This window comes from Sebastes fasciatus, chromosome 16, assembly GCF_043250625.1.
Source record: "Sebastes fasciatus isolate fSebFas1 chromosome 16, fSebFas1.pri, whole genome shotgun sequence".
NCBI lineage: Eukaryota > Metazoa > Chordata > Actinopteri > Perciformes > Sebastidae > Sebastes > Sebastes fasciatus.
Window position 1 is genome coordinate 25,429,158 of NC_133810.1, and position 14,165 is coordinate 25,443,322.

Sequence of the window (14,165 nt, forward strand, 5' to 3'; positions counted from 1 at the left end):
CAAAAACGCGCTGCAACAGCAGAGACAACTCTGATTTTAGAAAAGCAAACTTGAACATCAACATAGGCGACTGTATGTCGAAGCAGCCACAACATAATCAGTCAACAACACGGAGCTAATGCATGAGAACTGCGAGGAGAGGAAGAGGGAGTGAGTTAGTGAATGGATGACCCATAACCACGTTACTATGGTTCATAATAATGCAGGACAGTGAGGATACATCCATTTCATACAGGAGACGAGCAAGAATCTACCGATGAGCATTCATCCCACAGAGGTTCATGAGACAGCAGAGCAGTCACATCAAATGTCACCTTGAGTAGGCTACAGTGTAACTCAATATAAGTTGAGTATAACTGAAAACATATCATTTATTAGGAATAGATCGACATTCATATACACGCACACACAGACTATCAGGGTTCTCAGAACGTTACATGATGCAGGGCTTTATATTGTTTTTTTTTAAACAAACTATACATTAGAAATACAGATGCTATTATGAACATACTAATTGTCTTTTTGATAGCCTACCTCTAAAGAATTTAATCAGTATTGATAACTGTATTATTCCTACTAAAGTTTGCAATGGCGTCAGCTTGAAAAATTATATGATGCAGTTACTACCTGTGACCACTGGAGGGCAGTAAAAATCAGGATTTCAAATGCACAGGTCAAGTTATCAACAGGTCTTTTTATTTACCCCAGTTGTTTAACCTGAGTAATATATATATATATATATATATATATATTTATTTTGTCCTATATATTCACCAAGAGTATCAGCAATAAACAGAGACTTAAGCTGACTGAGTCACAAACAATGTACCATGGAATTAACCTTGTGATAAGACACAGCCACCTCTACTATTCTGCCAGCAGGTGGAAACGTCAGCGTCACACCCACAGCCATATTACTGCCCGACAGGTATACTGAGGTGATAAGGGCTGAGTTTCTATGGCCAGACGTGAACCTTGCTCCCTGTGAGAGTTTCACAGCCTCAGGTGGAGTCCTGCTGTTTCAGGAAATGAAGCTTTGATCCTTTCCACACAGCGCAGCGGGAGCTCTCATGCAGTAAGTTTGTTTCACTGAAGATGCTGTTACTTCTGAGGAATATTTAGTCATGAGGGCAGAAATCATCGAATTGAGACGATTTACAAGAGTCAACACTAGCAAAGTATGAAAGCTATTAAAGCGTGACGACAGCATGTGGCACATTAAAGCTGTTGGTTTTTGCAGTGAGGAAGTAACAGCAATAGAGGGGATGAAGTTGGATGCTATTTTTTGTGATATATCTGTTTTGTGTGAATGATTGATGGAATGATAAAACATCTGATCAGTTCCCTTTGTGAAAGAACAGAAATATGAAACAAGCTTGTAGATTTCATTTAAACATAAAGCTGCAAATTGAGGATGTTATCAACATTTTATTGATGCACTGTCCTGTGTTGACAGAAGCTCCGTTTCCACTGCAGGAACTTTCACCCGGAACTAAGAACCTTTTGAGGAACTCATTGCGTTTCCAGCGCAGGTACCAGGGTTTAAATTAAGTTCTGGAGACATTTTATGGGGCCTTTTTACCCCACAAAAGGGCCCTGGTCGTGGGGTAGTACTTTCTGAAAGCACCAGAAGTTTTGGGGTGGAGTTTGCAGATATGACCGTCGCTGATTGGTGAAACACACACAGCACTGCTGCTTTAATGGCTTCAACTCATGTACCGCTTCATTCATAAACAAGGAAATACTCTAGTGTTGATTTAGGACCATTTTAGGACGAGGGGAGAGCAGGACAAGGGTTAATACTGTGACCACTAGCAGCCCTCGTCTCATGTCATGTTGCTTTTTCATATATCAGCGGTCCAATTTGCCTGATCGTCTCAAGTCTTTAGACTTCGGTGAAAACGCAGACAACAGTGGGCTGAAGGAACCTTTTAGTTTCTTGAAAAGTAGTTCCTGGGACTAAAAGTCCCCAGAACCTTTAGTGGAAACCTAGCTAGAGACTGAGTTTTTGAAATTGTGCCATTTATTTTAGATTTAACTCCCCACTATAGAACTCTTATTTCTTTCGCCATCTGCAAATCATCATAAATTCTTCTTCTGTCACTTTCACTGACATTAAGCGCTAACTTCAAATGCCTATTGATTGTCCTCCTGCTTTCATTTGAGTTCATTTGAACCAAGATATGTGCATACCAATATGTGATTTCTGTTATCATTTGGAGCCTTTTCTGAACATTTTAGAGGATAATGGACTTGCTGAAAATTCTCACAGCTGTGTCTCTTCTGTCTTTCAGGATAACAATACTAGCATGACTGTTTCCTGGAAATCACGGCCTAACCTCTTCCACATCTGTTTATTACTGTGTGCAACTGGAGGTCAGCATTCATTTTTCAAATACTTATATATAAAGTCTGTACAAACCTGCTGAACAGAATTTAGAAAAATAACAGCCCAGTCGTACAGCAGTTTGTGAAATAGTCACAAATTTAATGTATTGATTTGTGTACATAGACACGAATTTAACTTTTTTTCCAGCACAAAATCAATTCATATGTAATCCATGTAATTGTGAATCGGGAAGCATAGAGAGCGGCGAACAAAAAACACAGGACTTTCGCCCAGGAGGCCGTTGTTCGTGCCTCGTGTGAAACCACAAGTCAAAGTTGATTTATTTGTCACGTAACTTCCATACTCAAGTTAAGGCACTTCCTGTGTTATTTAAACCCAAACCACAATCTTTTCCTGAAGCTAACTAAGTAGTTGCCTAAGCCTCACCAAGGCAATCTATTCCTAAGCGTAACTAAGTAGTTTGTTGCCTAATCCTAACCAAGTCGATCATTTCCTAAGCCTAACTAAGTTTGTTGCCTAAACCTAACCAAGTCGATCTATTCCTAAACCTAACTAAGTAGTTTGTTGTCTAAGCCTAACCAAGTCCAGCTTTTCCTAAACCTAACTAAAGAGTTTTGTTGCGTAAGCCTAAGCAAGTCGATCTATTCCTAAACCTAACCAAGTAGTTTTATTTTGAAAAGCCTGGGGCGGAAATTGTACGTGACGTGTGCTAGACATTCGTATGAAAACGCACGAAAAATACACTGTTGAATGTCGTGCTGAGCATCAGGAAAATAAAGGGAAATTCATGTCGATGTACACGAATCAAATAGATTAAATAACGTGACTATTTCATGAACTGCCGTGAGACTGTGTTGAAAATAAACACTGGGTTTTTGCAATGTATGCAATTTGTTGTCCAAATACTTACTGAAGTATAGCTTATTCCCTACATAGTGTTTCTGACAATTCAATGTATATATTTCATTCTACCTGTGCAGAGCCTTAATAATAGTATTTTTAAAAGACCTGTGAGATAAATGGTCTTATTAGATTAAACTTTAATGATCCCTATGGGCAAATTCATTTGCTTAAATCTCCTATATCCACACCAGATGAAAACTAATCAAATGAACCAACAACTGTGCAAGTGTGACTTCAGCAGTACAATATTTAAATGTTAGCTAACTTGAAAAACGTTTAGTCTGTCCTGAATATTTGCTTCCCACTTTTATGTCAACTAATACTAACGTGAATGGTTTTTAAATGACTTTGCAAATGGAGTCCCAGCTGTGGGGCGAAGCTTTTCATCATCAGGGACTTGTCAGAGTAAATACTCTCTGAATACTACAGCAGGTCACAGCAGGTCACACAGGTTTCTTGTGCTCTTAATAGTGACTAATCATTACCCTCGGTGCTGTCTTGAAGAGAAAACCCTGAGCCAAACCAAACAGCTGCATATCTAATCAGTCATTCTCACCGAAATGTAAACAGTCTTGCTCAGTTTAGACACAGGTGACAGTTAGAGCAGTTTCCCTTCAGTTTACTCTTAAAGGATGCAACAATAGTGAGAGCATATCCAAGGAAACATCCTCAAAAACCTCAGCTTTAATGCTCAACTCGTGAAGTATCAGTCCAGATTAATGTTGTGTTTGAGTTTCAGTCTGTCAAACACCAACAAAACAAAACCAACGTCCTTTGTAATATTTACGTACCTTGGGCAAACTCAAACATGTGTCAAGCACTGATTTGAACAAAGAGCCGTATGTGCCTGTATAATATGCATTCCTTCTCTTTGTCCTGAATCAAGCTCAGCCAAAAATGCCTGACTGATTTAAGTCAGTGACACTTGTATTATTATTTATTTTATTTTCTCACATTGCATTCAATTGCATGATTAAGGACAGACGGCAAAAACATAATTTTTCATGCACTGGTCAATTTGGGGTTTTTGTGCTATTTTCTATCCATAACATGTCTTTGTTTGGACTACTGGGTGTTTATTTTACTACTTTTTCTATTTGCGTCTGTAGATTTCTCCTAAATTCACCCAACGTTAGCATTAGATAATGTCTCATTTACATATTTAAATGTAAAATTTCAGAAAACTTATACTAATACAAACAAATAATTGTCTTAATGGTGATAGGTACAATACATATCTTTAAAGGCGGTTTTCTCAAAATGAATTTTTTCTCACCGTGAGCTTGCACTAACTGTACATCCACCAGACTTTCCAGTTTAATTCTTATCTATATTCTGAAGGTTTTTACAGAGGGGTTTGTTCATTTATCATTCATAGCCTGATTTATAGAACCTTTATTTCTTAAAAACATGCCGAAAATTGATTTTTGTTTTTTATGGCTGTTGAAAGTATTTTCTGATTTATGGACTGATGAAAAGAGATATCCAAAATTCCCTCTGTAAAAATGTTTGACTCTTATATGTCAACAAAATGAAACAAGAATTTCGAACCTGGCTTTCCAATGTTCAGATTTCTGGTCTGGAAATGTGTGCAAATTAGCACGTAATTCAATTATGAAAAGAAAATGCATATTGAACATAACATTTCAGAAAACATGTAATACAAAAAAAGAATTGTCTTAATGTAAGTAATGAAATGTTGCTTCACTTTTGCAGTGATGTGAACACCTGCAATATGCTATCACACAGAAACCTGTAGTAACCTGCAGAAATTCAACTTGGGCTGCACAAAAAATTATTTTCCCTATCAATTAGTCTTTTTTTCTAAATAAAGTTTTTTCAGGCAATTCAGTCCAGTAATTGTGTGTATATATATATATTATCATACATGCAGGTAATATAAAATGGCTGTCAAAGTTAACGCGATAATAACGCCTTAATGCCAATTTGTTTTATCATACTAGCTTGTTGTGAAAAAAGCTAAATAATGCTCCAAACTTTCGCTAATTTTTGGAGAGGAAAAACTGTCATGGCCATTTCCAAAGGTGTCCCTTGACCTCTGACTTCAAGATATATGAATGAAAATGGGTTCTCTGGGTACCCACGGGTCTCCCCTTTACAGACATGTCCACTTTATGACAATCACATGCAGTTTGGGGCAAGTCATTGTCAAGTCAGCACACTGACACACTGACAGCTGTTGTTGCCTGTTGGGCTTGAGTTTGCCATGTTATGATTTGAGTATATTTTCTATGCTAAATGCAGTACCTGAGAGGGTTTCTGGACAATATTTGTCATTGTTTTGTGTTATTAATTGATTTCCAATAATAAGTATTTACATACATTTACATAAAGCAGCATATTTGTCCACTCCCATGTTGATAAGAGTATTAAATACTTGACAAATCTCCCTTTAAGGTTCACTTTGAACAGATTAATCGTGATTAACTATGACAATCACGCGATTAATCACAATTAAATATTTTAATTGATTGACAGCCCTTAAGATCACACAATTCAGCAATTACATAAATTGCATAATATTTTTTATATCAATTACGAGAAATAAAAGGAGGCACCTTTAATCATGAGTTGAAATACAATACATGTATTAATCTATGTGTTTTGTGAGAACTTGTATGATGTAATACTCAGCAGCCAACTTTTGTTATCCCAGTGTCTTTATATTTTGCTGTACCCCTCAAACTGAACATGAACAGGCACTGTGCGCAGGCATTGAATGAAGGTCAAAATCAGTTTAAACAGTAAAGCCCGACAATATTCAGTCGTCACAACACAAATTACAAAGTTCAGCAAAGCAAAATGTGCATTTAAAGCGAAGTAGTTCCTCCATACAAGAAGAGGGCAAGGAGGCAAGATGCAACTACAGAGGACGGGGCCATAATAACAAGATCCTTTCTATTAAATTCTTCTAACCTCGATAGCATTCCTGCCTGACATGTTGTCTCTTCTATATTCAGCGGTGTCGGGACAGTTCCAGCTGGAGCCGCGGAATTTAACAGTGCTACAAGGCTCTGATGCACAATTCAATGCCACTGTGATGGGACACTGGAAGGTCATGACCTGGACTGTCGGAAAAAAGTTGGTCCTCTCTATACCTGCCACCGGTAACGCAACATCATCCTCAGAGCAGTACTCTGCCAGATTCTGCTCCAGTGGTGACACCAGCTGTGTGGAGCTGACCATCCATAACGTCAACCGCAGTGGTACAGAGTCCTGGCCGGTCATTTGCAGTGTGCTGGGGCCTTATGGATCAAAGACGTCACAGCTTTACGTACAAGGTAGGGTCAATAACATCTATCAGGTTGTAGTTGTGTTCAAAGACTTTGGGCAAGAGGAGTTTGGTACTTTGAGAGACACATGCTGCTTTGTGGCTGTCCTTTGACCTCTGACAACAGAAGAGGAAGTTCCCTTCAGGGTCTCAGTGATGCTGAGGTACATGCACACTGCCCTCACCACCTAGCACTCATTTTAAAATTCAGCTCAATATTTCTGTATTCACACCATAAAAGAAATCTCTAAGTATAGTTTTGAGGGAGGTGTAGTGACTGTGATGTACTCTAGAGTGCAGCAATGGGCTCCTTTTGTCTGTCTTTTCAGCAGCCTCTGGCAATAATATTTACTGGAAAAGAATATCTAATGACCAAAAAAAGCTTTCAAGGCAGAATAAAACTACCACATGACAGTATTTCTACTTCATTACAGGGATTTTCATCCATGCTGAAATAAGATGAAGAAATATGCTGTAAACATTACTTTATGAGGGTGTCTTTGTGTGGAAAAACTTCCACACACACACTATTAACTTTTTGTTCAGTCAGAAATAGTAACCACTGTTGCTTCTATAGAGAGGGAAGTTGTTCTGTTGGAGAGTGAGGACGACTTAATAAAACCTTCTGCATCACAGAACTGGAATTCAAACAAATATACAAGTGAACAAAAGAGCAAATACAACATAAGAAGAAATAAGCATTAAAGCTGCAGTTGGTAACTTTGAGCAAATATGATGAAAAGTTATTTCTATAAAAAGCCACTATATCCTGACAGTAGTGCATGAGACAGGTAATCTGTGAAAAAAATGTGCAGTGGCTCTCAACCTTTTTTCGTGTCAAGGACCCCTTAACTGATACACATTAGATCACGGACCCCCATTTGATAAGATTTTGCTTCAGGGACCTCCTTCTAAAAATATTTTGGTTGTTAGATATGATTAAGACCAGAATTCTATAGTTGAGGAGATAACCGTGAAATAAACTATATCCCCATTTTTCTGGGGACCCCCTGGAACTCCCTCAAGGACCACTGGGGGTCCCCAGACCCCTGGTTGAGAGAACGAGTGTGTTGGAATTTATCAATTCAATGTTCACGTCCATTTTGTAAAACAATTAGTGAACTGTTCGTCATAACTTTTTTTAATTTGTGAACAAATATAATTAATGAAACATTATTTAAAAGTTTTCTGAATCTGCTCTTTTAGGGAAAACATTTCCAGAAGAATTAAATGTTCAGATGAAGGCTGTGATAAGTGCAAATAAAAAAAAGAACAAATAAAATAATAATTTTACTAGTAATAATAATGGTCCACAAACATTGCAGAGTTTTAAGTCAAAAACCTTAACATTTTTCCTCGTATCTCCTAGTATCTTATTTTCTCTGTAGAAATTCAGAATGTGTCTCTTTATCCTGCTGCATAATATGTAGGAGCATCCTGACTGGGACACTGCTCTTAAAACCTGATTGATACCCGACTATAGGCTACAAATAACACAGGACAGCTCTTTAACTATCAACACAAAATACATCACCTTAACCCACCTTAAGGTAGAGCAGGTCGTACAACCCAAGGTCGGCGGTTTATTGGAGTATTATAGGCCAACTATAGAGGATGCATAGCCCAAGTATAATAATAGCAATAAAACCACAGCTGATTATGACTGACACAGTATAACATGCTTAAAGAAATAATGAATAAATAGGAATATGTCGCAAGAGATTGCCGATACACACGCCAACATGTGAATGGGAGCGTACTGGCACTTGTTTTTTTCCACTTCAAGTACTGGAGAGGGGCAGCAATAAATACTTGTCTCTGTGAGGCCATTTTCCAATTAACCAGAACTGTAATGTAAATCTAAATTCTAAAATTCTCTATACATGCCTCCTAATCTCCATGTTCAAACTACTAAACCTGACTGTAACCTGAAGGTAATGAATGGGCATCGATTATTAAAGTGCTGGAGCTCTATCTCATGCTGCTGATTAGGACTACCATGATTACAGACATATTCTCCTTCTGCATGTAGCAAAACCTGCAGCCAAAGCTAATAAATCCACTTAACAGACCTGCCAGTTGCACATTGGTTGCTTTTCTGCAAAGGGACGTTAATGAGGGACACGGACAGTTCAATAGGAAACACTGTTCAACGGCAAGCTAAAGAAAGTTTCATATTAAAAGAATACAGAATATTTTTTTTAGATTGACTCCTTGGTTTAACTGATGCCAGGAGTGCTGACATGAAAATGATCCATGTGGCCCTGTGTATCCATGCTAACACTTGGTCTTATTTCAGCCATGTTTTAATCTGATGTACAGTTCACAATCAATGCATCAATGAGCCACATCGTTGCTGCTGTACAGTTTTGTTGGCAATAAGAAAAATATAAAATATATCCAAACTTATCCTTTAAAGTGCCATCTAATTATATATGATTTAAGATTATATAACTTTAAGCTTCAGAATCCCAAAAGCATGCTGACTTCCTGACTTCACCTCTCCTTTCTCAGAGAGCGGTACGGTCAGCATCATGGGAGGAAACGTGACGGTGGTGCAGGACCAGCAAGTGGAGTTCCAGTGTGTAACATCTGCCTGGTTCCCCACACCTGCTGTCGAATGGATCCGGAATGGCCAAGCTGTAAACAGCAGCCTGTACAACACCACCAGCATAGCAGATGGGGATGCCTTCAACTCCACCAGTATCCTGAAGTTCCAGGCAGTCAGAAACACCACAGTGGAGTGCCGGGCGACTGTTCTGACACTAACAAGCCCACAATCCAGCTCTGTCTTCATGGTGGTCGGTAAGAAGATCTTCCACAACTGTCTTCTCTCGATGAGTCTCCTCCCAGCCTTTCTGCCTCTGTGCTCTTCCAAGTTAGAACAATCCAACAGTTTTGTTGCTTAGTTAGTTGCCTATTAAAGTGTAGAATGTGAAATGGTTGTTCTTTGGTTGCCTGGTGGTGGTGGTAGTAACAATAAGTCTACTGCTACACTACAGGGGCTCTCTGAGGCTGTATTTACATGTTTAGTTGAGTGGGTGAAATATTTACCATGTTACCCATGGTTAGTATAGCATGATAATATTTGCTAAACGCAAAGTACAGCTGAGGCAGATGGGAATGTCATTAGTTTTGCAGGTATTTGGTCATAAACCAAAGACAAGTTTAAAGTTAAGTCAAGTAAAGATAAAAATATAAGGCATCACCGAGTCAACCATCACCATCAAGTTCTTTCATCCTGAGGAGAAAGGCGGTTCGATTCCCGGCTCCTCCAGTCCGCATGTCAAAAGTGTCCTTAGGCAAGATACGGAACCCCAAATTGCTCATGAAGGCTGTGAAGGAATATTTAGATTACATATCGATGGGCAGGTTGGCACCTTGTATGGCTGCCTCTGCCATCAGTGTATGAATGTGTGTGAATGGGTGAACGCTGACTTGTGGTGTAAAGCGCTTTGAGTGGTTGAAAGACTAGAAAAGCACTATATAAATGCAAGTCCATTTATCATTTGGGGGATCCATCCAATAGTTGAGATATTTCAGTCTGGACCAAAGCAGTGGACTGACCGACAGACCGACATTGCCATCCCCAGAGCCATGCAGCTAGCATCGCTAAACACTAGACACATTACTGCTTTGCCTGATCTAGGATGATGTGATTTCTTAATCCCTCTGCATTAATATATATTTCGTAGTCCATGTCTTAGAAATGTCTGAGAATCCACAAATAGACCCTCTCTACTCCTGACCGTATGAACTGACTGAAGGATAATCTGATAAAACCAGGTTTTAATTGAATAAAAAACCCATTTAACACATACTGTATAGAAATTGAATTAACAGCAACAACCCTGAGTGTACGGTTTCAACTTGGATCTGCACGCAGATAGCATGGATAACATTCTGTCCAATTGAGAAGGAGTGTGACGAGTAAAAGAGGGGAAAGATAAAGCCAATTTTGATGTATGTAGGCCTATGAGAAATGTGTATTATTTGGACAGTCTGGGTGGGAGACATACGGTGTGTTAATGATAAGGGGTTATGGTGGATGACAAGGCTTTGGGTAAGCAGCACTCCCATGTGAGATATGCCAGACTAAATGTTCTCATCGGCATCCTCTATTCAGGCTGTAATGATGATGCAATGATCCTTCTCCACAAATTTCACATCCAAACAAAATGTATTAGAAAAAATAACACTATAAATGTATGTGCAACACAGGCTTTTCAGAGCTTTCTGTGTTTTTATGAAGTGAATAATGTGCTCCTTTCCTCCATTTGTGTGTGTTCAGTATTTTATGATTTGGCTGTTTAATTTAACAATAATAAGCTCTTAAAGGTTCTCTATTCGATATTCAGATCATTAATATGGCAGCAAACAACTACTGTCTATGTAAAGATACGTATATTGCCAAGAAGTGAGAGTCAATTGTCTCTTTGCCTCTACTGTATACTCTTTGCCACTGGCTCACTTGTCGCCATCTTGAGAGCTGTGTGGAGGCAATAGATATGCTCTGAATTTCGCGTAGAGCTCAACAGTGAGGTTCTGGAAGTGAAAATCCCATTCATATTCTGAATCGTGGATTTAATGATTATTAATGAATTAATTGTTAGCCACAATGTCGTAACCATCCAAGGTAGACTTACCACGAGCTATGAGATTGTGAAACGATGGTATATGCTCCTGTAGAAGCCACAAGTCTGTATGATATCAACCTTGTTTTAAGAAAAACATGTTTTATTCGCGATGTCATGGAGAAGTACTACACTACCCACAATCCTAAGTGCAACAGCGACGTCTTTGATTGGTGGAGCTGCTCGCTGTTTTTTGGGAGTTTTCAGAGGCGACGGTAGCCATTCGCAGTGGTTTATGGGATGAGTAGTTCCTGAGTAGTACAATAATGATGTACACAGTATTGTACCTTTGTCTTTTTCCCGTTTACCAATGTTTTTTTTTTTTTTGCTCCGAATCAAATGTTTTATGGTTACGATTCATCTCGTAGCTGGTTGGTTTGGTTCCAAGCTTGAAACTCTTTATATACGGATCGCTAATTGTCCCTTTTGCAACAGTTCCCAAGCCTCCTGACTGGACTGTGCTGATAGCTGTGGTCGTGTCCATTGGAGGTTTTGCTCTGCTGGTTTTGCTCATCATTGGAATAATCTTCTGCTGCAAACGCAGGAAAGAAAAACGTAAGACCCCCATTATATCAGTCTAACAACACAACTTACACCGTCCAAATTCACGAATGAAATCCAACCACTGCCATATAGTCCTCAGCAAATAGTTATGTATATCACATTTACATGAACTAATTTATTATTTTACAATCCTCTCCAGAACCCAACTACCAAGATGAAATGAGGTAAGAAACCAACAAACATGATGAATATTTTTTCACTACTTCTTCAATCGACCACTGCATAACAGCATGTGCTTCTACATGTTTGTACATACAGTAAAATCCTCTGTTGTAATTCATGTTTGTGTCTAGCAAAAGAGTGAGGACACAGAGCCAGATAAGTGCCGGAGTCAATACAGCTGGACAGAGACAAGGTCAAGTGAACGCAGGATATCTGCCAGAGGGTCAAACAAGTAAGACTCATAAGTGCATGTACACACACAAGCTTTAAATGAACATCTTGGCACTCTATCACCATATGCTACCATAAACTAAGCCATTATCCACTTGTGACACAAGAAAGTCAAAACTCCTCTCTCCCGTCTCTCTTCTCTGGTCACAGGTGTCGCTCCCAGTGAATGCAATGACAGCGGCTTTTCCCAGGCAAATGGTTCCAATGTTTTTGAGGTATATTTATGATGTTATTCAGTGGTACATCGTACATAGTTGGTGTACAGTTGCAAGTATAAATCAAAAAGTAATCATTCCTCTATAAGCTCATGCTGTATGCTTCTACATGCCTGTAGGATACGTGACAGGTGGTGATTTATGTAGATCACTTTTTATGGCTCTTCAAATGAAATGAAGAAATTACCAGCCATGTGAATTTGTTATCTCTAATTATAACGATGCTAATCATTTTAAGTGGCATTTATCAGGCATGGTACAGTACATATGGATAATTCATTGCTTGATCATTCAACTAATTTCAGTAATAAATGAGGTACCTTATAAACAAATACAGTATATTATTCAAACCCACAATTACAGCTTTGTAATTCCAAGATGATTACATTTTCAGTGGAGCAACATAGTTGCACAGTTTATGTGATCTATAAAGTTTGTTCTGAAATAGCAAGGAGGGTGACATACGTTATTAATGTCAAATGTGTGTGATTTTTAGATGCCTGATGTTGTGAACAGTAACCAGGAAGGAAATGGCTACAACGGTGCATACACTACCGTGAACGAAGGCTTCAGGAAACACAGACATGTCACCATTGTGTGAGGACAGACGGAGGACCAAGAAGTGCAAATGTTTAGGAGTTTTGGACCACACTGCACAACAGCTTCAAGCCTCACTGGTTTGGTTTCTAAACATTGGAGAAAGGTGGGAAGAAGGACTGAATCCTCCCAGACCAAAGATTTATGTACTGCAGTAACATTGAGGCTGTTGGAGGAGGAGACATATGCAGGACGTGTATTTCGTTCACTGCCTGTATAAAGCTGTTGCAGAATATACACTTTTGAAATCATAGGAAATATATGAAAGCACATTTGGTTTGCAAAATGCAGCATCCTCAGTGCTACAGTAAAGACTTGCTGCAGTGTGACGGCCCCTGCCCTTCCCTGCCCATCTGTTGTTGCCATGTTTTTCAGATACCTGGTGGCAGGGGATTGTTAGGGCTGACTTTATTTGTCATATACATATATGAAATTTGACCTCTGCATTTAACCCATCCTAAGTATTTTAGGAGTAGTGGTAGTGATGCTGCTGTAAGCGCCCGGGGAGCAACTTTGGGTTTAGTGTCTCGCACAAGCACACTTTGACATGCAGACTGTAGGAGCTGGGGATCGAACCTTGTGGTTAAAGGACAACCCGCTCTACCCACTGAGCTACAGACGCCCCAGAAAACAAGTTGGGCCCGGTGTTCCCAGTCTAAAAAGAATGAATGTAATGATTTACGTAATGGGGACTCGCATTTTGTCCCCAAAAGGAAGGCGAGTCCCCGCAATGTGACTGTGTAATCAGATATATGCCCCCACACACACACACACACACACACACATCCGACTCATGCACACTTACTGTATTTGGTACTTTAATTTACTTAGTTTGGTTCAGTTTTGTTTGATGTGATTTAATAAAATATCTTTTGTTAACATTTGATCATGGTGTGTCTCCTTTTTGTTGTGGCCACTCGAGCCAGGTCATAACAACAGTAGCAGTATCATCACAGACCAAGTGAGCACTATTAACAATTAACAATGTAACAACTGGAGCAGGGATTGTGGCTGTACCATCACAACCTGTTTGGTTGTTCTCATATGGTAGACTTAACGGGTCAGAGGCTATATTTTTGTTGAATGGCTATGGCAGTTTATACTGAGCCATTTATTTCTATTGATGAGTTATGTAATTCAGATGAAATATTCAAAAGGCACCATTTAAAACTTCTTTTGTTCTCCTACATCTGTAAATGTCTTAAAATGTAATCCCC

The 14,165-nt window shown here is 39.0% G+C and overlaps 1 protein-coding gene across 2 annotated transcripts; it reads left to right on the plus strand.

The window, feature by feature from the left end:
- The first annotated feature begins 921 nt into the window (after positions 1-921).
- Positions 922-13,605, plus strand: igsf5a (immunoglobulin superfamily, member 5a). 2 transcript variants are annotated; one of them, XM_074610342.1, is made up of 9 exons: positions 922-1,075; positions 2,295-2,376; positions 6,235-6,555; positions 9,060-9,350; positions 11,615-11,734; positions 11,883-11,907; positions 12,037-12,137; positions 12,287-12,351; positions 12,848-13,605. In XM_074610342.1, exons 2-9 carry the CDS (start codon positions 2,310-2,312, stop codon positions 12,950-12,952), a joined length of 1,095 nt encoding a protein of 364 aa, XP_074466443.1. In that variant the 5' UTR covers positions 922-1,075; positions 2,295-2,309; the 3' UTR covers positions 12,953-13,605. The 2 variants fall into 2 exon arrangements, with proteins under 2 accessions (XP_074466443.1, XP_074466444.1); XM_074610343.1 differs by lacking the exon at positions 2,295-2,376 and having other exon boundaries at positions 937-1,075.
- The last annotated feature ends 560 nt before the right edge of the window (positions 13,606-14,165 follow it).